The sequence below is a fragment of the Polypterus senegalus genome, chromosome 9, assembly GCF_016835505.1.
Source record: "Polypterus senegalus isolate Bchr_013 chromosome 9, ASM1683550v1, whole genome shotgun sequence".
Taxonomy (NCBI): Eukaryota; Metazoa; Chordata; class Cladistia; order Polypteriformes; family Polypteridae; genus Polypterus; species Polypterus senegalus.
This window is the reverse complement of record NC_053162.1, coordinates 102,549,655-102,574,376: the sequence shown is the minus strand read 5'-3', so window position 1 is coordinate 102,574,376 and position 24,722 is coordinate 102,549,655. Positions and strand designations below refer to the sequence as shown.

Below are 24,722 nucleotides of genomic sequence, written 5' to 3'. Positions count from 1 at the left end.
ATTTAGACAAGCTGGGAAGATTCACAACAGTTCTTCATTTGGGAAGAATGGCTCTCACTGTAGTGTGGTGGAGTCTTAAAGCCTAAGTAATGGTTTTGTAATCCTTTCTTGTTTCTTCATCTCTTCTTAGTTTCTTTGATCGAGGTATGGTGTATTTCTAGGAAACTCATGATGTGTACTTATTGTAAACGTCAATATATAGTGAGGTTTAGGGTTAACAGAGCCAGCTGTAATCAGGTCTGGCTGTGTTCTGTAAGCTAAGTCTAATTAATAATTAACTTTGGTTAGCTGTGAGAGTGATAAATTAAGAGGGAAATTACTTTTTCACATAGGCAATACTGTACCGGTGGTAGATAATATTATGGCTAAATTATATTAAGTAGACATTTAGAAATGATTTTATATGTTTATTTTGGTTTTTTTTTATCTAATATTGTATTTTGTCTAAAGTTCTGGAGTCATTTTTTGAGACAAATATACAAAGCTGAAGAATGTCAGAAAGGAGGCAAATACATTTTCACAGCACTGAAAAAAACCAACAATCTTAGTGGCCCTCCATGGACAGAAATGAGTCATGACTGTCTAAGGATATGTGTTTAGGTACATTTTCTGGGTGTTGGTGTACAAAGAAGGGACTTTGCAAAACACTTTCGTCCCATCCTGTCTTGTTCAAACCTTTTAGCTTCTATTGTCTAATCTAACAGTTCTGGACAAAATTGTGAGGACTGACAAGAAGTTAATATTTCACTACCAATAATAAACAATCTAAAGGTGTGTTAAATATTTCTTTGTGCATCACAGTTCTTGTTAAAATAATTTGGTTAGTGCAGAGCTGCCTCTGAAAGAGATTTTATATAGTATTACCAAGAAGCCATTCCATAAGCAGATATTGACAAACAACCCATGGCCATTATCAGACAAGTTAACTGTGTTCCCTGATTATCAGAAAAGTTGAGGCAGGCATGGATCTTGAGAGGTCATACTGTATGTATGTTTTCATATGATATCATAGTTTTACAGACAGATTTAACACCAATTTATACCTGATAAATGTTAACAGCAGGTATTAAAAATGACCTTCATAAATCATAAATCAAACACCATTGCAATATAGAAATACAAAGACGAGGGTCAGGCATTGGGAAAACGTACTGAGACCACCATATGTCATGATATGGCGCTACCTCTGTTCAAGAGAGGTGGAGTTTTACTCTAGTATATCATTTGGTTATTTGTTTTAATTCATTGACTTTAGGGCAATTGAGAATTGCTGCATTTTAATAGTTATTATTATTTATTTGATATACTGTCAATCGGCTTTGGATCCTCACAAACTACACAAAGATTCTGTTCAATGCAACAGACTACAGAGTGCAATAAGAATCTATTCAAAAACATGAAAATCATATAGATACATTATACCTATTTTTTAATTAAAAGGACACATAAGGAATCTGATTGACACTAGAGTAAGTGGATGTAAACATAGCATGCTTCAATCATAACAACAATAAGTATTTATATAGTACATTTTAATACAAACAATGTAGCTCAAAGTTCTTTACAAGATGTCAAAGAGACTAAATAACACAATCACAGGTAGAGCCAATTTAAAACTCAGCGACATTGATAAATTATACAGCAGTGATTATGGGAAGTAACTTTAGATAAAATTTGACTCTGTGCGAGATGCGTTCATCCTCCAGAGAAATTGAAAAATATTACCATGAAAGCATATCAGCTTGATCACACAGCTTAATATTACTCCCTTTCTAATAGCTTACTCTGCAATGCCTCAGTTCCCTTATTGGGTGAATGTTTTGAGTTAACAAAATAAGTGTGTTAACCCATGTGTCACTGAATGAGAACAATGCATAAAAGTTAAGAAAGAACTTTGGGTGGAGATATAGTACAGCTCTCCTCATTAATATTGTAAGGCTGTAATATTAAAGGCATTGAGATACACAAACATTTGCCCCAAGCTGTCCAATAAGATTTCTTTTTGTCTTCCTCCAAAGTTTCATTAACAACAGCTTACTGTCATGCATTCTCCATGGTTTCAACTGGTAGCCAGGTTTTCACTTTTTGCCAAAAGGCTGTCGGTAATGACCGTAGTCTGACTGCTGAAGCCGTTTGTGTTGATTATAGATAACACTGAATTATGCAGTACTCTTTGAGAATCACTGCAGTATAGTTAGCCAAAGAAATTCAATTCAATCTTTGATTCAGCTTATTCAAACTTATGAGTCCATGCACTATACAGTAATTACAAATATGAAGAAAGACAAAGTGAAGCATAATAGCAAAACATGATATTGAAACATAAACGGAGAGATATCATGCAATATATTTGAAAATATATACTGTATAAGAGGGTTTAAGTCTAAATTCCATTGGTCTCATTCCAGCCACATTCAGGAAAGGATCAGTCTGTATGCAGAAAACTAAAATTTTATTTATAAATAAGATGTCTGAAATCTCAATTGATTAATTAATCAATTAATATATCAGAAAATGAGCGGAAGATAGCAATGCAGAGAATTCACTCGGGCTCCATATACGCAAAGCATACAATTATTCAACTCAAATTTATATATCGAGCACATCTGTCTCACCTAAAACTCTCCAAAATGTTTCCAGGGTAAGATCCAACCTGCGAACGCTGCAATCAAGTCCCAGCCTCACTGGGTTGCATGTTTTGGGCCTGCACCAAATTAACGTCATTCTGGACCAAAATTTTTAATTACCTTTCAGACAGCATTGGTCTCACAATCCCTGCTAACCCATTAACAGCTGTGTTTGGTGTTCTTCCAGATGGGTTTAAAGTGGAGAAGGACAAACAAACTGCGATTGCATTCACTACACTTTTGGCACGCAGACGTATTTTGCTAAACTGTAAGAATCCTAACTCTCCTCTTTTAAGTCAGTGGGAAACTGATGTTTTATACTATTTGAAATTGGAAAAAGTCAAATACTAAGTTAAAGGATCTGTACAGATTTTTTTCAAAACATGGCAGGATCTAATCAGTAAAATTTTAGAATAAGCTCCAAAAGCACAGAGGAAGCAATTATTTCTGTATTTCCTTTTTTTTCCTTTTATAAAAGAAACCTTGACAGGGGAACGTGTATATTTATGGCAATACTGACACGTGTACATAACATTTCCGAGAAACGGGGAAATGACAACAACTATGATAAGGTACACTATTAAAAATAAAGGTGCCAGAGTGGTTCTTCAAAGAAATGCCATAGGGGAACCATTTTTTGTTCCCAAAAAACCCATCCACATGAAGGTTCTAGAAAAACCATTATTTATTTTGATCCATAATGGGCTACATACAGTAAATAACCATGAATTAATGGAAACATGTGAAGTACCAAAGGGTCATGATTTTAAGAGGGATCTGACTACACAAAATAACACAGGTTAAGTCCAGGTTTTCTTAATCTGTTAGTGTCCTTCTAGGTAGCCTGCCATACATAAAAGATTTCAGTTTGTTTTTCTGCTAGGTAGGATATTTTTCAAAGCACAAAAAACTACTTAATATGCAAAGAACTCTTCCCAGAATGAAACTGTGCTTTGTCAAGCAAAAGTTCTACAAGAAACAATCAAGAAACAAAAAATGCCATTAAAGAACCATTTTTTTTAAAAGAGTAGGGCAATGCTGGCAAACCAGCTAAATGATGACTTGCATGCATTATTATATTATAATTATAATGTAATATATTATTAAAATGTGTGTTAATGTGACAAATGTGATTGCATATGTATGAGGTTGTTTAGCATTGGGGCTTGTTCACAAAGACATATTTACAAGGTGATTGTTATTTATAAAAGGTAAGTAGCATAGAAATGTGTGCATATTTTCACAAATCCACGCTAAGTTTTATAAATGAGGCCCCAGGTGCCACTAGAGAAACAGAGATGGGAATGACATGGACAAAGTTTAACACCGCTAAAACTAAACCAGTGTTTTTGAATTAGAAAGCAATATAAGATGGCAATAAGAAACAACCTCGGCACCAGCTCTAACGGAGCAAGGCAAAATAATGTGTCTTTGGCCTTGATTTCAATTCTGAGATCAGTGAAGCTTTACTAATATTGGTAGGTATATCATTTGATATTTTGAATAACCTATAGCTATGGCTCTTTTATTAGTGTTGTGTATCTTCATAATTTTAAAGAGGCTTTAATTTTGAGACTGTAATTCACACCCCAGTGTAATAAGTCATTTAAGGTAAGGGGTAGGGGTGTTAACTATTTAAGACTTTAAATGTGATCAAGAGAACTTTAAAGTAGGATCTAAACTTAATTTGAAAGCCAGTGAAGTGATTTAAGACTTGCAGTGGTCTGAAATACATGTACAACTGCAAGAGAAACATCTGAACCTCCTGACAGCATTGAACAAATCAGTTTGAGACACACAACTCACCTGTTCTTAAGAAGATCCTAGAGATTAAGAAGCTAACCAAGTTTTGCAATATCTCCAAGAGGATGAAAGCAGGTTTTAGAAAGTGAAAAGGTAAGAACTCAAAGTTAAAGCCATGCCATACACAATGCCTACATTTTGAACAGATTCCGCTAAACTGAAATTCAGAGGTGTTCATCATTCACAAAGTTAATCATAATTGCTTTGCTTCTAATATTAAATGGAATTAAATCATGTATTTCAGACTTCTTTCTCAAGTTAACTAGCACTCAGAGTAAAATCCACGGGTTTCTAATTTTTTGTATCTATTAATCTATAAACAGAATTCATCTCTTATTCATATTTTTATATAGTGTTCAATTTCTTATTGATTTCATTCTGTGTACAGCATTGTTAAAGGAAATGCAGTCAAAATAATGTAAATAAATTAGGAAATGAATGGATACAATACATAACCTGATCCTTTTTTTTTTTTTTTCCTTATTCTGACCTCAAAAGTTGCTTTCTTCAGTTGAGTTCCTGTTTTCCAAGAGAAATTCTCTGCCTTAAATTTCAAATTTCAGGTGCAACCTGGCATTCCAAACAGAGGGATAAACAAATAAATCAACACAATTTATCAAAAGAAATAATATGACACAGGGATAACCACTATCCTACCAGCAGACGTCCTATGAGTATACAACAGTATACAATTTTCTAAAGAGAGTAACAATGTACATTCATGTAAGGGCTGATACATATCACAATTTTTTTCAAATGTATATTTTCCAACAATTTGAGTGATATGTTGTGTAAGCACCAAACACAATCACAGCAAGGTTTATGATGCATTAATGTTCGATCACTCAACACATTCACAAAATATGCTGACACACGCAGCATCTGCATGGTTGGAGCAGGATGTGCAGCGTGTATAATGGAGTGAGAAGTGCATGTAGCAGCAAATCTGCAAAGAGCTGTCAACTTGCCCATGCACCCATGTGAATCATTTTTTTTCAATCAGCAGTTCCTAACAGTATAAATGGGAACTGCAGTGAAGAGTCTTTCATATGAACAAAGTGTAGTAAAAAGCGATTTTAACTTGCCCATCTCCAATGATAGCAAAATAATGTAGGAAAGTGGAAGAAAATTTTAACTTTGCTTAATTGTCAGTTTTGCCTTATGCTAATAATTAATTAAATAATTTGGTAAGGCACCTACTTTACTTTCCTTACCATTCAATATAGGAGGCAGTTTGCGACCATTATAATTATATGAAGGTAACTGAAGAGCACTTCTTTTGATAAACAGAATAATACAATTATTGATAAGCAGAAAGAATTATGGAAATATGATAACTGTATATAAATTTAAATAAAAGACACTAGACAAGACAGACAAACATATGACACAGAATAGGATGGCTGTTTACTGAATATTTAGAGTTCTAATTTATCTTGGCACAGATAAACAGTTTTACAATACCAAGTCTTGAAGGATGATGTTGTTCAAGTGGAGGATTCTTGTTATGTTGTGACATGGTCCTGTGTTTGTGGTGTGCTGTTAGTTAAGCTTTTTGCTGTGTCTTTGGCAGCTTCTTAGGGAAAAACATTACTGGTGCAGAAATAAAGCTTACGTTCCCTTCTTGAAGTAATGGCTGCTTCCCAGTCTTCTAACACAGTTACTAGCACAGGGCTGGGCTTGGCAGAGTGAATCAAAGTTTTCAGGTTTACAGAGAGAAATTGTAAGGTTTCAGCTCCTAAAAGATGAAAAACTTCATCAGCTTTAAAGTTTCAGAGAATGGTTTCAGAGAGTGCAAACAGAATTTCCCCAAGAGAGATGAGTGTAGCTAGTTTTTGAGGAAAGGTGTAATCTCTAGATTAAATTCCCATCCAGTTACAGAAGAACTGTTTGCTTGTAGGTGCATTATTTTGTTGATCAATGTTGTCACACATTGAATTATAGCTCTTTGTTCAAACTTGGGTGTTCATTTGGTGTTTTCTAGTCTGAAGGGGCTTCTGCAAAGATGTCAGTTCAACTCTTGATTTACACCTTAGTTTATCAGATGAATGACAAGATAAATTGAATGCTAAAAGATAAAATAAATTTCATTACAACAAATACAAAATAAATTTTTTACATGTGTTTTAAATATGATGTCTTCAAGGTGGTAGCCATCGTTATCGATATACTTTTTGAGATGATTTCTGAATGCTTGCATGACTCGTTTGGCCATTTCAAGGGAAATAGCGGTAGTTTCATGGCAAACAGCGTCCTTGAGAGCTTCAAAGTTTTGAGGTCGGTGTGTGCTTGAGATAGCCCAACAAGAAGAAATTTCACGGAGTGAGATTAGGTGAACATGATGGCCACCTGACATTGCCGCACAGGGAGATCGGCTTCCCAGGAAACATCTCCCACAAAACTTGCATGAATCTCCATGCCATATGAGCTGTTACTCCATCCTGTTCAAACCAAGCATCCACCACATCCATTTCTTCCAAGTGACGGTAACTGCTGTTCCCCCTTCTCAAAAAAGTAAGGGCCTACAATGGCAAATTCTGCCACTTGAACATGCTCACTGTTCAAGGATCTCTGAAGTCCACAAAGGTTGGTTTCAGCCCAAAGCGAACATTTTGCTTATTTACGCAACCATTCAAATGAAAATATGCGTCATCAGGAAGAATGTTCATGCACAACTCTCTACAGCTCTCCCAGTCTCTCTCAGTGAGTTCCTGCACTACCATCATTTTGTATGGATGGAAATTAAGGTCCTCATGTAAAATCCTCCTTAAAGACATGTTGGAAATGCATAAGGCAATAGCATGTTTGCGCGCTGAACATCTAGGAGAAAAAATTGATGCCCTTACAGCTTGGATATTTTCAGGCATTCGTATATTCTGAGGACAGCCTGGAGATTTTCTGTTCAATTTTTACCCGTCTGACTAAATTTAGCCACCCACTGAAGAATTGTTTTACGATTTGGGACGTCACCGTTAGGAGGAATGCTGAAGTATGTTCAGAAGACTTGTTGCATAGTGTTGTCAGATTTGTTGTTTTTGAAGAATGCTTTGACATCGAAAGCATGGTGTGCACAGGACCAAGGCATGTTGGCGACTGAAAACTACAAGGGATCGCCTATCAAAGGACCCCCACCCCAACCCACTCGGCTGCCTCTGCCTCGCGCAATGAACTTGAGAAATGTGGTACTTCATTTTGGCTCACCCTGTTATATATTGTGAAGACCAAGAGGCACATGGCTCCCCAAACACCCAACCCAACACTTACAGGCACAAGTCTCTGCACACAGACGTTTTTTATTTATGTGGGGAAGCACTTTCCCATATACCCCACAGGAATCCACAGTACAATTAAGCACCAAAAGCACATTACAGTACAGCATTTTTTTTCCTCTTCTTCTTCCTCCTCCTCATCTTCCTCTCTTCTTCACCTCTATTCCTCCAAAGGCAAGCTTCATCCACCTCATCCCGACTTTTGCTCCCAAATGATTTGAGGCTGCTCCTTATATTCAGGATCCCAGGAGAACCTCCGGTGTCCCATCTTCATGACCCAGGAATAATTCCAGGTAAGGCGAGAACCCCATACACACCCCCTGGAGGTTCCCACTGAACCCAATAGGGCTGTGGCGAACTCCAACTCCCTGTGTGCCCTGCAGGAATCCATGGAGCCATGGCAACCAAGGCGGCCTGATAACTAATGGTTCAGGGAAGGCAGTGCCCTTCATAAGCTACCTCCTCCTGTCCTTCCATTAGGGAAAATCATAAAATAAAGGCAATTTATCCTTCAGTAAGCTGTTTGGGTACCCATTGTCCGGTCCTCCATCACTCCCTCCGGCTTTGAATCGAGTCCGATGTTGTTCTCCAATCGGCAGCGACCCCTCCTCTTCTTCCGACATCGCTCTGCTGTCTCCCCATTGGTCAGCATGTTTCGGCCACAGATGCGGATCCGGGCAGTTCCCAGCGAGAAAATAAGACCGGGGATAGTACAGTATTTCCTGCCGGGCTGACCACTCTCACACATGAGACTTACCTCCCAGACCACGTCTTCCGGGGCGTACTTCCTCTGGATGCCCTTTTCAGCTTCTGTGCCGACCCGAGCTTCCGCGATGGCGACATGGGCTTGAACGGACTCTGCCCTCAGGGCTTACCTATTCTTTTTCCTCCCCATCAGCAGGAACGGAGCTTCCGTGGACCTCCAGGGGCGTGTAGGGTGAGCAGCTGGTTGCACTGTGCACATATGTCGCAGCGTGCGTGTGCCTCTGACTGTTGAACTGGGCGACTCGCAAAATTATTTTTAATGGGGTCCCCTACCTTTTAACAGGCAGGCAGTCCCATCTAGGATGCCATTGTGATATACCAGCCCGACCACAGACAGACCGACACCGACTGTCCCGAATATACATATGATTTATTGTGTTTCCTTTCCACAACACAATCGCCACAAAGCACAAATCAGCAGTGCTAAAGCTCTGTTCCCTTTCTCTTTTCTTCTTCAGTTGCCTCTACTCCTCACTCATAGCTCCGTCTTGAGTGGAGTGCGGTGGCCTCTTTTAAACTGCATCCGAAAGTGCTCCAGGTGCTTCTCAATTAACATCCGGCAGCACTTCTGGGTGTGGTGGAAGTGCTGCATACAAGTTCAGCTCCTCTTCTTGCAGTACTTCCTGTTGTTGGCGGAATTGCTGCCGACCACCATTCTGGAGCTGTCCAGGCGCCCCCTGGCGGGGGCCACTTCCCCCCACAGGGTTGAGCATCCCAGCTCTGTGGACCCCATGCAACCCAGGAAGTCTGTCTTCTTCTGTTCCGGGGAAAATACTGCCCCTCTCCCGGTCCTTCCCTTCTCCCGGCGTCCTGGTGGGACAATGTCACCAGACTTTGCAGCTCAGAGTTCACGGCCTCAGACTTTCGTGGATTTTTCCTTAGAACCCAACTAATAATTGTTAGCGGAAACCACATATTTCCTCCAATACTGTACTGTTGAGAGAACAGGAAGCAACTGTAGAAAACCGCGGCTTGGGATGGTGAAAGTAGCCAATAGAATTTGAAACTGCAACTCCCAGCAGTCCCTGCAGTGGCTCTGATTGGTCTTCTGCTGAGGGTACTAGGGCTGTTGAGGTCAAAAGATGTCAGCGCGGCTTTTAAAAAGGGAGCCAGTGACAAAAAGCAAAAAAAAAGCTTTTGTAATTTGTGTTTCAAGTTCCTGTCTGTCTGCCTTCTGTTGGGTTACCTGTACTTATTCATTTTGCCCTGGATCGTTTCTGTGTTTGGGTTGTCTGTCGACTGTCTGTGTACATGAGGACTGTAAGTAGATTCATGGCCATCCTGCAAAGAAAGGAGCGCTCCTAAACCCATCTTCACCATTTCAGGAACTAGCAGTAGGACTATCTTTACATTCCCATTCAATGTGCAGATCTCTGGACTATCTATTTTCATCATTGCATTTCATCCATTGCCGCTTTTCATGAACTTTTTCATGATTTACTGTGCGTGTTTTGTTTGCTTTTTTGTATTTAATCTGTAATCACCGTAAGGGGAACAGGGGTGGTATCGTTATTTTCTTATTTCACTTGTTTTCATTACATTCTTTATTTGCCGTTTGATAACCAGTTTGCTTTGTTTTTGTCTCTGTTTGTGAGTGCGTGCAGGTCGGGTCAAGGCTGGGTGATTTCCTGGAATCTCCACCATAAAAATGAATAAATTTGTTGAGTAGCCAGCTCTTGACCACTGCCAGCCCCTTGTTAGCAGGGGGGATGAACGCACCCCTAGAAGAAACAGACACTCCTCAAAAACCCCCTCTTAAAAAACGCTGATAGATTACCTTCACATTGCTCCCTTACTTGCTGGGCTTACTAGTGGCTGCTCTGTCGCGTGATATGCTTCTCTCACAACGCTACGCTTACTTAAAAGACTGAACAGCACCTGTCCTTTTTGGCTGATTGCTTTCTCTCTCCTCCCCCAGACATTCTCTGCTCCTGTTGGGGGTTATACTCCTCTATGCTGTTTGTCTATTCATTAATCAATAACTAATTGCATACTGAGGTCCTTTTACTTCTGAAAGAGACATGTTTGTTCGAAGTGTTTGAATAAAGTTCCTGCCTCTACAATCTCCTGTGTTTCTGTGCAATTTTGTGTCCCACATGTGGCACCCCGCAGTACTGCAGCCACACTGTCCCTGGGATTGAGCCACTGCACTATAGCCTGCCAGTGTCAACACTTACGTCTGTGTGCTTGCGTGCATGCAGTCAGTTCAAGCGTAGTTGGCACAGTGATTTACCGAGTTTCATCCATGGTGTCAGTTGCTCTTTGTACATATTGTTCCAGTAGTTTTTTAAATAGTTTTTACAGTTTATTAGCAGTGTGTAAAATGATCAGTGTTGCAGTAATTTTGATGCTCTTTGCATGAAAAAAATGTGTTCCATTAAAATTTCACTTTTTCTTTGTTAATTGTGACATTTACTTAAAGTCCAGCAAAAAAGTATTTGGCATCCAGGGATGCATTAACCCAAACGTATGTGGCAGTTTAAGGGTTAAAACCCCAAGTTGCACTGTCTAAGGCTTCTGGCAATGAAAACACGCTTGCATGAATTACAGTACATATAGCGGTAACATCTGTATTTTACATTCTAGCACTGCGGGAGACATAGCAGTACAGAATACAGGTTTACTTTACATTCTTTATTTTTAGGTAATATATTAAGCTGAGTTTGAAATTAAATTAAAGTGTTTCGGGGGCATATTTAGGGTTTAAACTATGAAATTAGGCATTTTTTTAACCACATCCAAAATTCGCGGTTTTTCATAATTTGCGAGACTCTAGGAACATCACCCCCTCAAATTTTGGGGGTGTAATGTATATTCTGCGTTGTATTTATGTATTTTATTTCCATTCATATTAAAAATTAAAAGGTATTCTTTAATGGCTTTGTAGTATCCATGTGCCAGGTGTGAATAAAGCATTTCTCAATAAAAATAAACAGCAAAATATCCTGTAATCTTTTAGCCCAAGAAGGTTTTGACAGCTAATGCAGACTGACTGACAATATCTAGAGCATCATATGTATTATACAGTATAAAGCTGGAGGATTTTACACTACAGCAACAATAACATATTTGGCACATATTCCATGCAGTAGGTTTTCTTCAGAGCTTTCCCCACCTGCATCATTGTCTCTCAACTGTTCCCCGGACTTAATTAAGATTTGTACTCACTAAATTGACTCCTAATTAAACAGAACCACCATAATAATCCAATAATAATGCTTTCTGGCTTACACTTGTTGCCATATTGTGGCCAAAGGTAGAAGAGCACTACATAATGCTTACTTCAAACAGAGTAATGAAGCCCAGAGAACTACTGCCCTTAACATGATTCACAGTGATATTTTCATTTCATCTAACAGAATCCGTTTTATGGATTTCATAAAGACAAATGATTGCTTACTCATAGACCCTGGGCACCCGCCTTAATGGCTGGTTCTTTTAAGTGCCCTGTGCGTGTTGTTCTGTCTTTCCTTAGGCTATTAGAAGCTTTTAGTTACATGCCAAATACAAAACTGTTTTCACAGGATGTCTGTTTATTGTTTATTTCAAAACAGAACATTAATCCATTTACAAAATAAAACAAAGACCTTAAGTATACTCTTGAAGTGGCTTACTTTAATTTGAAATACTCCACAATATCATCCATTTCTGAAGCTGTTTTAATTGGAAGCAAAGTAGGAACATACCTAGATGAAATGGCAGTCTAATACGTGGGCCTACTACGTTATGAACCTACCCGTTGGATTTTTGAAACCACTTATTCCAACACAGAGTTGCAGCTTTAAGCATGAGCAGGAAATCCCATTACCATAGGGACATAACTCTCTATCCTTCTAAGCCATTCACACAAGTAAAGTCAACAGGTGAAAGGAAGAAACCAACTTTAGATGGGACACAGCACTCTGCCAACATAAAATCCTAATAATTAAGCATTTCCAAAGAGGAAATCTGATTGAATGCTCAAAAATGTTTGTCTACTCATCCACTCTTCATTCTGCAGGCACTTCTCATTAATGGCTATTTGAGGTTTACAATTATCCATTTGAACAAAACATTATTATTGTGAAGAGTCTAAATTGTGTAACACATTTCTTACTTGTGGGATTAAGGCTTTTAGAAATTAAGTTTACCTTCACTGCCTTTTTCAGTCAGTTTTTCATAGGGTTATAAATATAAAGTGCGTTAAATGAAAAGAATTATAAACTCCTGTCCAGGAATCTTCATTTTTAAATAATCCTTCTATTGTTATTCTTTTATTTATTCTTTTTTATTTTATTTGTTATTCTTTTGTTTATTATTTATATTATGTTTTCCATAATTTAAACTGGCATATTGTGTTTATGATTTGAGAAATGGCTAAGCTGTACTCTATATACACACATTTATGTTTTTGACTGAAAATCAAGCATAATGGTAGGGAACAGACTTTAAGAAGCAAAATCGGATGTTATCAATACAGAAAAGCAGTTCAGAAAAAAACATCTGGAGGTTAGATCACCTGTAACTGCTGCTTCTTTAAATCAGCCCATATCACATACAGTATTCCTTAAAGGGCAAAATATTTGAAAATCATAGAACAGGTCTGTGTACAACTGTAGGTTGTGAATCAATGTTTACTCATATTCAACCATTGATCATTTTAATGATTGACATATAAGCTGTATTTTTTTTCTTTGTTTTAAATAGCATGTGAAACTAACGCCCTGCTGTGAAGCAATGGTAAAGCTTGAGGGTCAGACTGCTGCTTTCAAACTTTATTAAAGAGGCCAACTTTTAGGATTTTCCATGTTAAAGTATTGATGTATTGCAACAGCTAAATCTTTCTTTCATGGTTGTCACAAGAAAAAACTTGATGTTTGACCATATTTCTGTCTTTCTTCCTTTTAATCAGGACGTCGCATGCACGTGTAAAGGCTGAGTCTGCAGTAGCAGCATCGCAGAAGGCCCAAGAGGAAGCTCGTCTCGCCAGGATCACTGCCAAAGAATTCTCGCCCTCTTTTCAACACCGAGGAAATGGTCAGTGCCAGTTTTCATGTCTGCCCTGCTGAGTTGAGCTTTTTTGCAATGGTATTTGCTGTAGTCCATTTGGAGAGCTTATGAAATTGAAAACAATTCTAATTTTTAAAAGATATTCAGCCTTCAACAGTTATTACCATGCTCATTCCAGAGTGCCCACCATTTGTGGCTCATTAAACTCTGTGATGTATTTGCATTTCAAACGCCCCTTGAGTGTCAGTGTGTTGCCACTTCTACTTGTATCTTAATATATATATTTTTAAAAATTAGTTCTATTGTAATCTCCAAAAACTGGATTATAAAGCTAATTTTAATTATCACAGCTTGAACTTTTAGACACAAGCAGTACTTTAAATTCAAAGTTCCATCGATTTAATTGAAATAGAGCAAGCACTAATATATACAGTTGTTCTCATATAAGTTTACATGCCCTGATAGAATTTGTACGATGTGTACCACACTTTAAAGAAAAGATGACTGATCACACAAAAGACATTTCATTAAGTTTTAATGGAATCCAAGTTAAACTATAAGGCATCACAGAACAGCACAACCATTAAACAAAGCATAGTAATGAGGAAAATAATGAGATGCTCCCTTTTCAAAAGTTTGCATATGATTAGTGAATAGGGGCGTTTGTTTATTGCCCCCTTTAGCATCAATGATGATATGCAGTTTTTTTTGATAGTTGTGGATGAGGCCTTAGATTTTCTCAGGTGGCAGAGCTGCCCATTCTTCTTGGCAAAGAGTCTCCAGGACCCATAAATTCTTGGGTTGCCTTTCATGAATTGCACATTTGCGATCTCCCCAAAGTGACTCAATGAAAGTGAGGTCAGGAGACTGTAATGGCCACTCTAGCACCTTCACCTTTTTCTGTTGTAGCCCCAACGGGATAATTTGGCCTTATGATATGGATAATTGTCATGTTGAAAGATCCAATTGCGTCCCATGTACAGCTTCCAGACTAATGAATGCAATTTGTCCTCCAATATTTTCCGGTAACATGCTGCATTTATCATGCCATCAATTTTCACTGAGTTACCTGAGCCACTATAGCACACTTCCAGAACTTCAGAGATCCACCTCCATTCTTCATAATAGGGATGGTGTACTTTTCCTCATGGGCCTTGTTACATCCTGTCTAAAAATAGCGTTCATGGTTGTGACCATAAAGTTCAGTTTTGGTCTCATCATTCAAAATGACTTTGTTCCAGAAGATTTTAGGCTTGTCTAGGTGCTGTTCAGCATTTTGTAAGTGGGTTGTTTTCTGTCATTAGCATGTTAAAGGTTTTTTTTCTTGCAACTGAACCGTTAAACCCATTTTTGTTCAAGTGCCTCCTTATTGTGCATCTTGAAGCAGCAACACCACTTGATTGCAGAGTAGCCCATATCAGAGCTGAAGCAGCTTGTGGGTTTTTCTTTGCATCTTGGCAAATGATCCTGGCACTTGTGTCCGAAATCTCGATTGGTCTTCATGATCGTGGCCTGACAACAACAGAACCACTAACTTTCCACTTTTTTTTATCAGAATCTGAACACCACTGACAGGCATTTTCAGGTCTCTGGATCTCCTTTTATATCATTTTACTGATATTCTACAAATCAACAACCTTTTATTGCAGGTCTTTGACAGTTCTTGTGCTTTCCCCATGGCTTGGCATCCAGTAAAGTCAGCACAGATCCGCATGGATTTAAATTGTCTATTTATACTTCAAAACTGATCCAAGAGGTTACAGGTGTGGTCACTCTCCCTTAATTACCCTTAATTTGAACCTGTGTGTGTTAGCTTGTGTGTGTTTATTATCAGCCCCAATATTCAAGGGTATGTAAACTTTTGATCAGGCCCATTTGGGCAATTTCAGTAATCATTATGATTTAAAAAGGGCATACACAGTTATGTGATTATAAATTGCCTCGCCTGAGCACACCCCCCTTATTAAAATAATATTTCTGCATGATTACTTATTATTTTTTAAACAATGGACAATATTTTTCAAACTCTGCGAGGCTATGTAAACTTATGAGTGCGACTATATATAAAGAGAGAGTAACACACACATTCTGCTTCTTCCCAAATTCTTTCATTCAATTAAGTCTTTTTTTAAATGAAAGACATGGCTGAAGGCATAACTTCATGTCAACATAACTCTCATCTCTGATTCCAATTTAAAGATATAGAGATACAAGCATAAAGTGTATGTATACCATATTTTAACTCAATTATGAATTAAATCAAAAGTAGTCTTTGTATTAGTTGCTTTTAACAGGGCAATTTTTAGAAATGTATTAAAATACAAAGGAGACACAACCCAAAAAGGTTATGTGATATTTTTCCCTTTTTCAGTTGATTTACTGGTTTATTAAAATGAAGCGCCCAGATAATTTTCACATTATTATAAATAATCATTCCAACGTGTAATAGTCAGTATGCATGCAACTTTTTTTGTTTCTCAAGTCAAGTCAAGACTGTGTTTAGATTATTCTGATTTACTGTCTGCTTCTTTCTTGGTTTGTCTTCACTAACTCTTTTGCCAGATAAAACAAGCCCTTATTCCCTTATAATATTTAAATTTTCAGAATCCAATATATTCCTGAGGGTTCATTGGTGACTGTAGATTGGTGTTGTATCCATGAGGTGCATGGGTGGGCCCTGTGATAGCAAGGCACTCTGTCCAGGTCTGGTTTCTGACTGTGCCCAGTGATGCTTGTACAGATTAAGAACTTGGAATTTGGTACTTGGATGAGTAGCTTTTAATAACTCATACATTTCATTATGTTTTCTTCATAATTTTAAATTCACTGGTATAATGTCAGCATTAGATGTAGAGCCATAGTTTTTCCCGATGTTAACACAGCACTCTACAGTAAAGAGATAGGAGGAGGTTTTCCATAGTCACTCAGATCATGCAGGCTGTAGTACACAATGTATTTTGCACATCATGCTGCTAACCACAAACCCTAAAGTTTGATATCAATATTAGCCAGCAATGTTACGAAAGCTGCACTATAATTTACAAAAACAAAACCCCAAAATGTTTATTCACAGCTGGAGGAGCTGGGCAGTTTTTTTTCTGCCCAAGGTGTAGAACTGCACTTTTCATTTGAAGTGATCATTTGCCTTTTGCATACATGTCTAAACCAAGCTTTCAAGGTAGAGTGAGTATTAACTTAGACATAATTTTCATAAGCACAGGACAGGTTTCCATTCACAATAAGTGACATAATTAGCAGTTAAGTGCAGTGCATCACTGTGCTTTCGGTAGAAAGTTGATACAGTATGTGCAACAAAATGCAATGTGCAGTGTCAGCCTAAGTTACAGCATTCTGGGGTATGCTTAGTTGTTGTTTTCTACAAATTTTCAGTGCTGCTATGTATTTTTTATTGCAGGGTGACCAGGGATTGCATTTATAAAATATTGTGTGGAATCAAGCATGAAAGCAAACTGCTTGCTGCTTGTGTTGATCAACACATTTGCCAAACCAAAGACTAAAGGAGAGATATGAAGGAATTTAAGGTGGCCCGGGATTACAAGTTTTTTCGTAGGCTTTCTAAAACCAGGCCCAGTTCAGCACTTGGTTCCAAATAATTGTCTTTAGGAGCTTAAATTGGTTCATAAGTCAGTCATCATGATGAGCAAAAAAATACTGCTAGTCCCTAAAAGCTTGTTCCCTTCGTATATAAAAATTTGTATAGTCTTTAAGCAGTGTCAGACAAACCATGGTGAGTCAAACCATTAAGCTATAAATAGGCTGTAGGGTATGATATTTATAGCTTTCTGTATGCAGAGAGTTAATCCTGCCTGTTTTTGCTTAATGCAATTATTGACAATAAGGGATTGCATTGGTTTCTAATCCTGAGGAGTGGCAATAGGAAGCCAATAGAAACTGATGAAAAATTAAGATGTTCCTCAGTGCAAATACACAGTATTGGTCTTCTTACTGCAATAGAGTGTGTATATACATCAACTTTGAAGTTTAACCCTTTAACCGCCAACTCCCTAAATATTCCCCACACCGGGCGAAATCTGAACAATTTTCGGTTTTTTACATTTTTACATTTATTCAAGCAGTATTTACCGCTAAATGTTGTTCAAGTTCTAGAAATGGACAAACGCGTAATAAAACACAAAAATGTACATTTTCTCAGGCTTCTGGATTTAGTGTCTACTACAAAACGGAACAGTCAAAAGCTATCGAAGTAGTTCAGTCAATCATAGTTTCATTCCCAGTATTTGAGTTTGCTGTGCCACAGGCCAAAGCAGGGAACTGCACAAAGTCCTAGATTGCTGGGACACTTTGAGCAGAAGGTCTTGACGTCTCTACGTTGACCCTTCTTTGAACATACACGACAGCGTGCCTGTGGCTTGGTCCAAGTTGTTGTTGGTTCAAGTTTGTCCGGAAAGTGACGTTCTGTGAGCCTCACCACTGCTTCTACTCAATCTGCATGTTGTTCCTCACCAGAGAAAATTAAGTCGACAATGACGTCATGTTCAAACTGCAAAAATGTTTTTGTGCCTCTATTTTTCTGGTACAGAATGTGAGCATTCAGCATTGCCATTTGGAGCAGATGAACTGATAACTTTTTATACCACTTCATAGTTTTTCTTGCAGCCGAATAGGGTTCCAATACTTGGTCCTGCTTGTCAACAGCACCCATGTTGCTGTTATATTCAATAATGTATTGAGGCTTGTAATGGACATCAGTAGGTGATGGGCGTCCGCTTCTGCGGGCAGCCTCCTGCACAGACTCATTGTACTGAGTTGTTAGCATGTGAACATCTTTCTTGTCTCGAAATTTAAGGCACAGGAATGGGCCACTGCGGTATGCAATGTGCTGACCCGGTGCTGGTGCTGAATTGTGAACTTCTGGAGGGACCCTGTTAGAACGAATTGTGCCACATGCTGTAGTTTTATGATGATGAAGGTAATGGAACAGTCTACAACTGGAGTACCAGTTATCCATCCAAATGGTGTACCAATTGTCCAATAGTGGTAGGGAAGGTACACAACAATTTTCTCTGAAAGTCCAAAGTCCTTACATTCGTCTGGCAACACTGCTGAAATACTACTTATAAAATCCTCTTTGCTAGTGTATACACGAAATCTATAAATGTAACCTGAATTCTCAGCTAAAGCACAACATCTTGATACCAAACCGTGCCCTTTTCAATGGTAGATACTGTCGAAACTGTAACCGGCCCTTCCACAACAATAAACTTTCATCAACTGCAACTGATGGGCCTGGTACGTAGGGCAACTGAAATGTTTCAAATAAATGGTCAATCAAAGGACGTAGCTTGGACAAGCGGTCACAGTTTGTATCTTTCTTATCTGGCTCATTGCTGTTGTCATTCAAATGAAAGAATTTCAGCAGCAAAGAGAATCGGTTACGTTTCATGATAGTTGCAAAAATAGGTGTTGCATACATAGGATCTGTAGACCAGTACATTTCAATATCTGGTTTTCTGATTATTCCCATCAACATCAAAATCCCAATGAATTTTTTTATTTCATTTTCATCAGTGTCTACCCAAGCATGAGCACGGGAATGTGGAGGTAAATTGGGATTTTTCTCAATAAACTGTGCTGCATACAGATTTGTTTGAACAAAATGTCTGATCAAGTCAGGTGACACAAACAGCTTTTAAAACTGCTTAGCAGTGTAACTGTTTACATCAACAGTAAACCCACACGTTGCCTCAAACGGATACAGAAATGGTAGTTCACCATGGGCAGCAGTCCAGTTGAGATGTTGCAGATACACCCACTCATTGCTATCATCCGATGCGTCATCATTCACAGTATCATGCAGCGCACGTTGCTGATCATTGTCGCTAAAATCTTCTTCAGAACTGCTAAAATCGTGATCAGAATTATTGTCCAAAATCGCCTGCCAAACCTCACTTGAACTCAGTTTATGTTTCGCCATATTCACAACTTTCACTTCCAAATCACAAAGTAAAGAATGGTTATTTCTGGCCAATACAACCACAGAGTTCTCGAAATACACTGTAGTAATAATACCCACGCCAAACCGTTAGTTATACTACATGCCAGGCATTCACATAACCATAAGCAAATGTGCCGGATAATTCCGGCAGTAAGGCGTCAGCAATAATGCTACAATGCCGAATATATCTTGCAGAGGACAGCTAAGAGGCTAATATGTTTGTCATATCACCATACATTATAATAACGGCTTGGAGATATGAATTATTATACATGTGAATTGTTTTTTACCTGGTTTTGCTACATTTCCCTACTTGTCATTGTTTCCCACATTCTCTGATATGTTGCATACAGATGAATCTGGGTATATATCTCTATATATAATCTTCATTTGGATCTTTGTTTGTCCGTGAATGAATAAGAAGAAGCACTAGATGGCAGTAGAGAGACAGCTAAAACATAGGCATTGCATTAAGAATCTCCTCTATGCTTATACTACTGAAGACTGTAGTACTCCAGTCACACCTCAAAACACAGACATTCAAACTAAACAAATTGTTGTGCTTTAAATTAACTAAAGAGATCTTCATTTAAATCTTGATATTTGTTTGTCAGCGAATTCCACGCATGCGTAGACCACCTTCCAGTTTAGTACGTTGTTGTTACTCACGGATGTCAACAATGTACCGGAATAACGAAAGGGGTGGTGGATATTGTTACGCTGGTTAGCTCCTGAGGCCTGGTTAGAGAATGAGATTGCAGAAGATAAAAGGTACGTGCCTATGTAACATATGAATGAAAGAAAAACAGTGGGTAAAATGAATGACAACGTAACAGCATGTTCCGGAAATTATTATTGTTACGTTGTAGCAAGTTTACTTTTTAATAACGTTTTTGTTTTTCACAATCGTAGATACCGCCATTCTCGGCATACAGTATGCAGCAGCAGCCATGTCCCAGATACGCATGCCACCTTCATACTTTTCAACAATCAATTCAAATTTACGCGAAAAAACACAATCATGTGAAAATTCACAGTGAGTTATAGCGCAGGTTGTTAATGCTAGCAACTGCCGTACTGACGCTCGTGGGCAGTCGTGGCTTTGTCTTGAGAGAGGTAAACAAGGGTAGTGTGTTCTCTAGATTGAAGTAGCGACACACTCAGAATAATGTTTTGAATGCTGTTTATTTTGAACTATGTTTAACCAATTTCCATACAGCGTGCCTTCTAAACCACACCCCTCCCTCCGGCAGTCATACGTCTCAAAAGAAGCAGACAATAGCAATCAACACCAGAACATAAAGCAATGGACAAAAGCATCATTGAACAATCATATACAACAGGTGACACACGAGTTGTTCACTGAATGCTAGCAACTGCCATACTGACGCTCGTGGGCAGTCGTGGCTTTGTTTTATATATATATATATATGTTTGGGGCAGCCACCGGTATATTTGGTATCCTGGCTGCAAAGTCGCAAAATATTATACAGCACTCGTGCAAAAAACCCAAGTTCAAATCACAATTGAGGGAGTAAGGAAAAGGTGGAGGCTTTTAAAGGGGGAGACTGGAAGTGAAGTCAGATGGGTGGCGCTCATAAAAGTCTTCAGCCATAGGCTCGAGTCCGGAAGTGACATCAAAAGGGCCGGAGCCGACGCGGTCTTCCTCCATAGGCTCAGACCCGGAAGTGAAGTCAACAGGGCCAGGTGGAATCTCCCGTGATTGGGCGAGAAAAAGAATCAGTGCACTCTGCCACATCCCGGTCTGACTTGGAATCGCCCTTACTCAAGCCCTTTAGCTGCTTCCCATGTGAACGTGTGTGACAATATATATACATATACGTATATACAAATTCTCCTGTCAAGTTTTCTTTTATAAAGGCTGCCTTTTCATATTGGACAGTGTCTCCTATCTTGCATTTGTAAATAACATACCTTTGGCCTATGTAAAGTACATCACACTTGCCTACATTGAACTGAATATTCAAAGTGTACTCCATGTTCTGAAGATTATTCATGTCTGTTTATTTTTGCCGCTTTCTCTTTATCTGCTATCTGTGCAATTGTAGTATAATATTTAATAAGTCAACTAATTATATTGGAATAGATGTCTTTAAATGCAAATGATAAAAAGTAACAGTGCCCTGAGAGACTCCACTGCTGATCTCACCCCAAGTGGAGAATTCACCTCTCATCTGTGCTTTGTCACCTGCTGATTAACCAGCTTGAAACCAAGTTATTTAAGATACTTTTAACGCCAATAGTTTCTAGTTTCAAAATTAATCTTTGGTATCGAGCATTTTAGGAAGTCTAAAGTCAATGTCACATTATACAGCTTCTACTTGTGGTGTAGCGGGTCCGCAGTTCTGAATGAAAAGCCAGGGGTCCTGTGTGGAGTGAAGGATCGCACCCACTGACAATGTGTAGGAGTGGGCTTGATCGAGATGGAGATCTTCCTAGGGATCTGGGGGACGACTATGTGTGCCAGAAGGAAGACAGGAGGACAACCGACTCCGAGCAGTCTGGCAGACGCTGGCAGAAACAGCCAAGACAGGGGTTGGTAGCAAGAGGACCGCGGCGGCTGAAGTCCCTTCAGCTGAGCAAGCCTTGGGTGAGCTGGAGAGACTGAGAAGGAGCTGTGTTTGGCTGATGTGACTCCAATGTCTGCTGCAGGTTTTTTAGTCTCATTTTAGCCTTGTTTTAAATACACAGATTTTTACTTTTTATAGACTCTTGAGCACTGCACTTTAGTTGTACACTGTTTAGTTTGAATATTTTTAATGAAAGCACTCGCACCTTTTTGCAGCATCCTCTGGCTCAGTTTGATTTGTCCCCATCAGACCAGCTCATCCAGTTACATTAACGATGGTGTTGGGTTGAGAGGCTCCCAGCAGTAAGGTGGGAGTATGGAGCAGGACCCGCACTGTCACACTAATCAGAGGGGATGTTAAACTTGACGAATGAGGTTGCTGATCTCATCGCTGGAGGATGTTGAAACAGGCGACATGAAATCTCAGGGTATGTGAAATTAGACAACTATCTGATTACTTTCCAGCAATTTCACATTTCCAAAGAATCGTGAGCTCACCATTTTTTTTTCTGACAGCCAATGACGTGCTACCTGACAAAATCTTTACAGATATGGCAGGTTCAGATGCAATCTGATTTTGATTTTTTTTTTTCATTTTGTTGAGATACATTAAGCATGAAACAGACAAGCCTCTCTTCTATTTAAAATTTCATTTCTCATACCTTGTACAACTACAGTAAAACTGAATGTGAACAAGATAAATTCTGAATTTATTTCACAAATTCATGTGTATGTTTGTGTTTACAAAGTACAATAAAATTCTTATTATTCTTATGTAAGTGACAGTAAAAAATCAGTAAAATAGAATCAACAGAAAACTGAAAGCTCACACAAGATCATGTATTTGATACAATGTATAAACAAAAAACAAACTTGCCCTTGTCATTATCAGCGGTTGTTGGCTAACCTTATGAGATGTGAACAGAAACTGTTCCTGAATCTAGTGGTACAAGTGTGAAAGGTCTGAGTGCAGGAGGGAGAAAAGTGGCAGAGCAGGATGGCTGTGCTCTTTAATGATACAGATTGTCAGTCTAAGGCAGCACATTTCAGTTGTGTCATATGTTGTATATGCTGAACTGAAGGAAGATGTGTACTAGTGTTACTCTTAGCTTACTGCACCACGCTTTAGTGCTTTGTGGTCCTGAACTAAGCATTTTGTCATAGCAGAATGTTAAGCAGCCAATGAGGATTTATTCTACTGTTCACATCTAACAAAGTAATGACACTGATGAACCTTTCTTGACAATGGCAGAGATGTGCTGTGCCCATGTTAGGTCATCAGAGAATCCAAGACATTTAAAGCCATTGACCCTCTGCTCAATAACTCCTCCAATGTACTGTTGATAGAAACATAGTCTGCCCTTGTAGTCTATGACCAGCAGCCTGGCATTAAGTGTGGGATTGTTGTCTGGCACCATTGTGTCAGAAAGCAAATCTCTTCTTTGACCCTTATTTCTGGGATGTGTCTTAATGCAAGTGATCATCTTATACATTCATGGTTGTTTCTTTTTTACTCCTGTGCATATATCAAGATTTGATCTTCATTTAAATAGAATATGAAATTTTAACTTTGCATTATTATATTTAATGAAAAATGAACAGATGTTTACCAATCTGTAAAATCAACTGGGAGAGTTTTTTTTCATTCTTCCGTGCAGAATTCTTTCACCCATGCAGTGTTTAATGGATGTCCTGCAAGCACAACCCTCTTTAAATCTCCCCATATCATCTCAAATAGATTTAGATTTAGCCTTTGACTTGGTCAATCCAGAACCCTCTACTTCTTTCTGCGTAGCCATTTCTTGGTGGATTTACAGGTATCTTTAGGTAATTGTTATGTTAAGGTCCACTTTCACTTGAACTTCAGTCTTCTGACATATGGTCTGACATTATCCTCAAGTATCCTCTGGACTGGTATGAGAATTATTAAGTAGACGGTTATAGTATTTTGCTGCACAGAATAACAAGAAACTCATTGTCTGTGAAACCTTTCACAGTGAGCAATGTGAGATACAGAAAATGTTGGCAAAGAACCCTCAAGTTCAAATGATTGTGAAATTTCACCATTCAAAGCAAATCCACATCAGTTTGACTGTGAAAACTGTGCATAGTCTACAGAAGCATATTACACCCTTTCTTTATCCAAAAATGCATTGTTAGTTGTTTTTCCTGATACAAACAATACATCAGATTATGGAACAAGCCTAGTAACAAATAAGGTTTACTTCTATCCTTCCAGCCTTGCTTTTCATAAAGCCAAGGAATAATTGAGCACCAACAGGTTCAAGGTGACAGCCAGCCCTGGATAGGCTGACAGTCAATAACAGTTCATATTCAGCCATACAGGTCTCATTTACAGCTCTCAATTGATGTGACCTACACATCTTTGGGGTGTGGGATAAAGATCCATGCAAATACGAGGAGAATATTCTAACTCCAGTCTCTTGGACCTATGAGGCAACAGTGCTAACCTCCTATGTCACCTTACTGCCAAAATTTAGAGTCCTTAGAATTAAACTCATCACTAAAATGGCCTGGGGCTTTTGTATAAAATATGCTTATGCTTGGAAAAGTACAGGATTTATAAAATGCAAATTTGGCATAAGTCCTACACAGGCTTTTTTACAATTTGCATTTCAGCAACTCCAAGAGGCAAGAAAATGAAGCAAACAGAAAATCTCATTTCATTCCACATTTCAGTG

General features: G+C 38.6%; 1 protein-coding gene across 1 annotated transcript in view; it reads left to right on the top strand.

Moving 5' to 3' along the window:
• Positions 1–24,722, top strand: part of jph3b (junctophilin 3b) — a 384,320-nt gene that overhangs the window by 238,887 nt on the left and 120,711 nt on the right. The window contains exon 3 of the mRNA XM_039763533.1: positions 13,356–13,480. Within this exon, the coding sequence (XP_039619467.1) occupies positions 13,356–13,480 (125 nt within the window). The remainder of the gene's footprint in view (positions 1–13,355; positions 13,481–24,722) is intronic.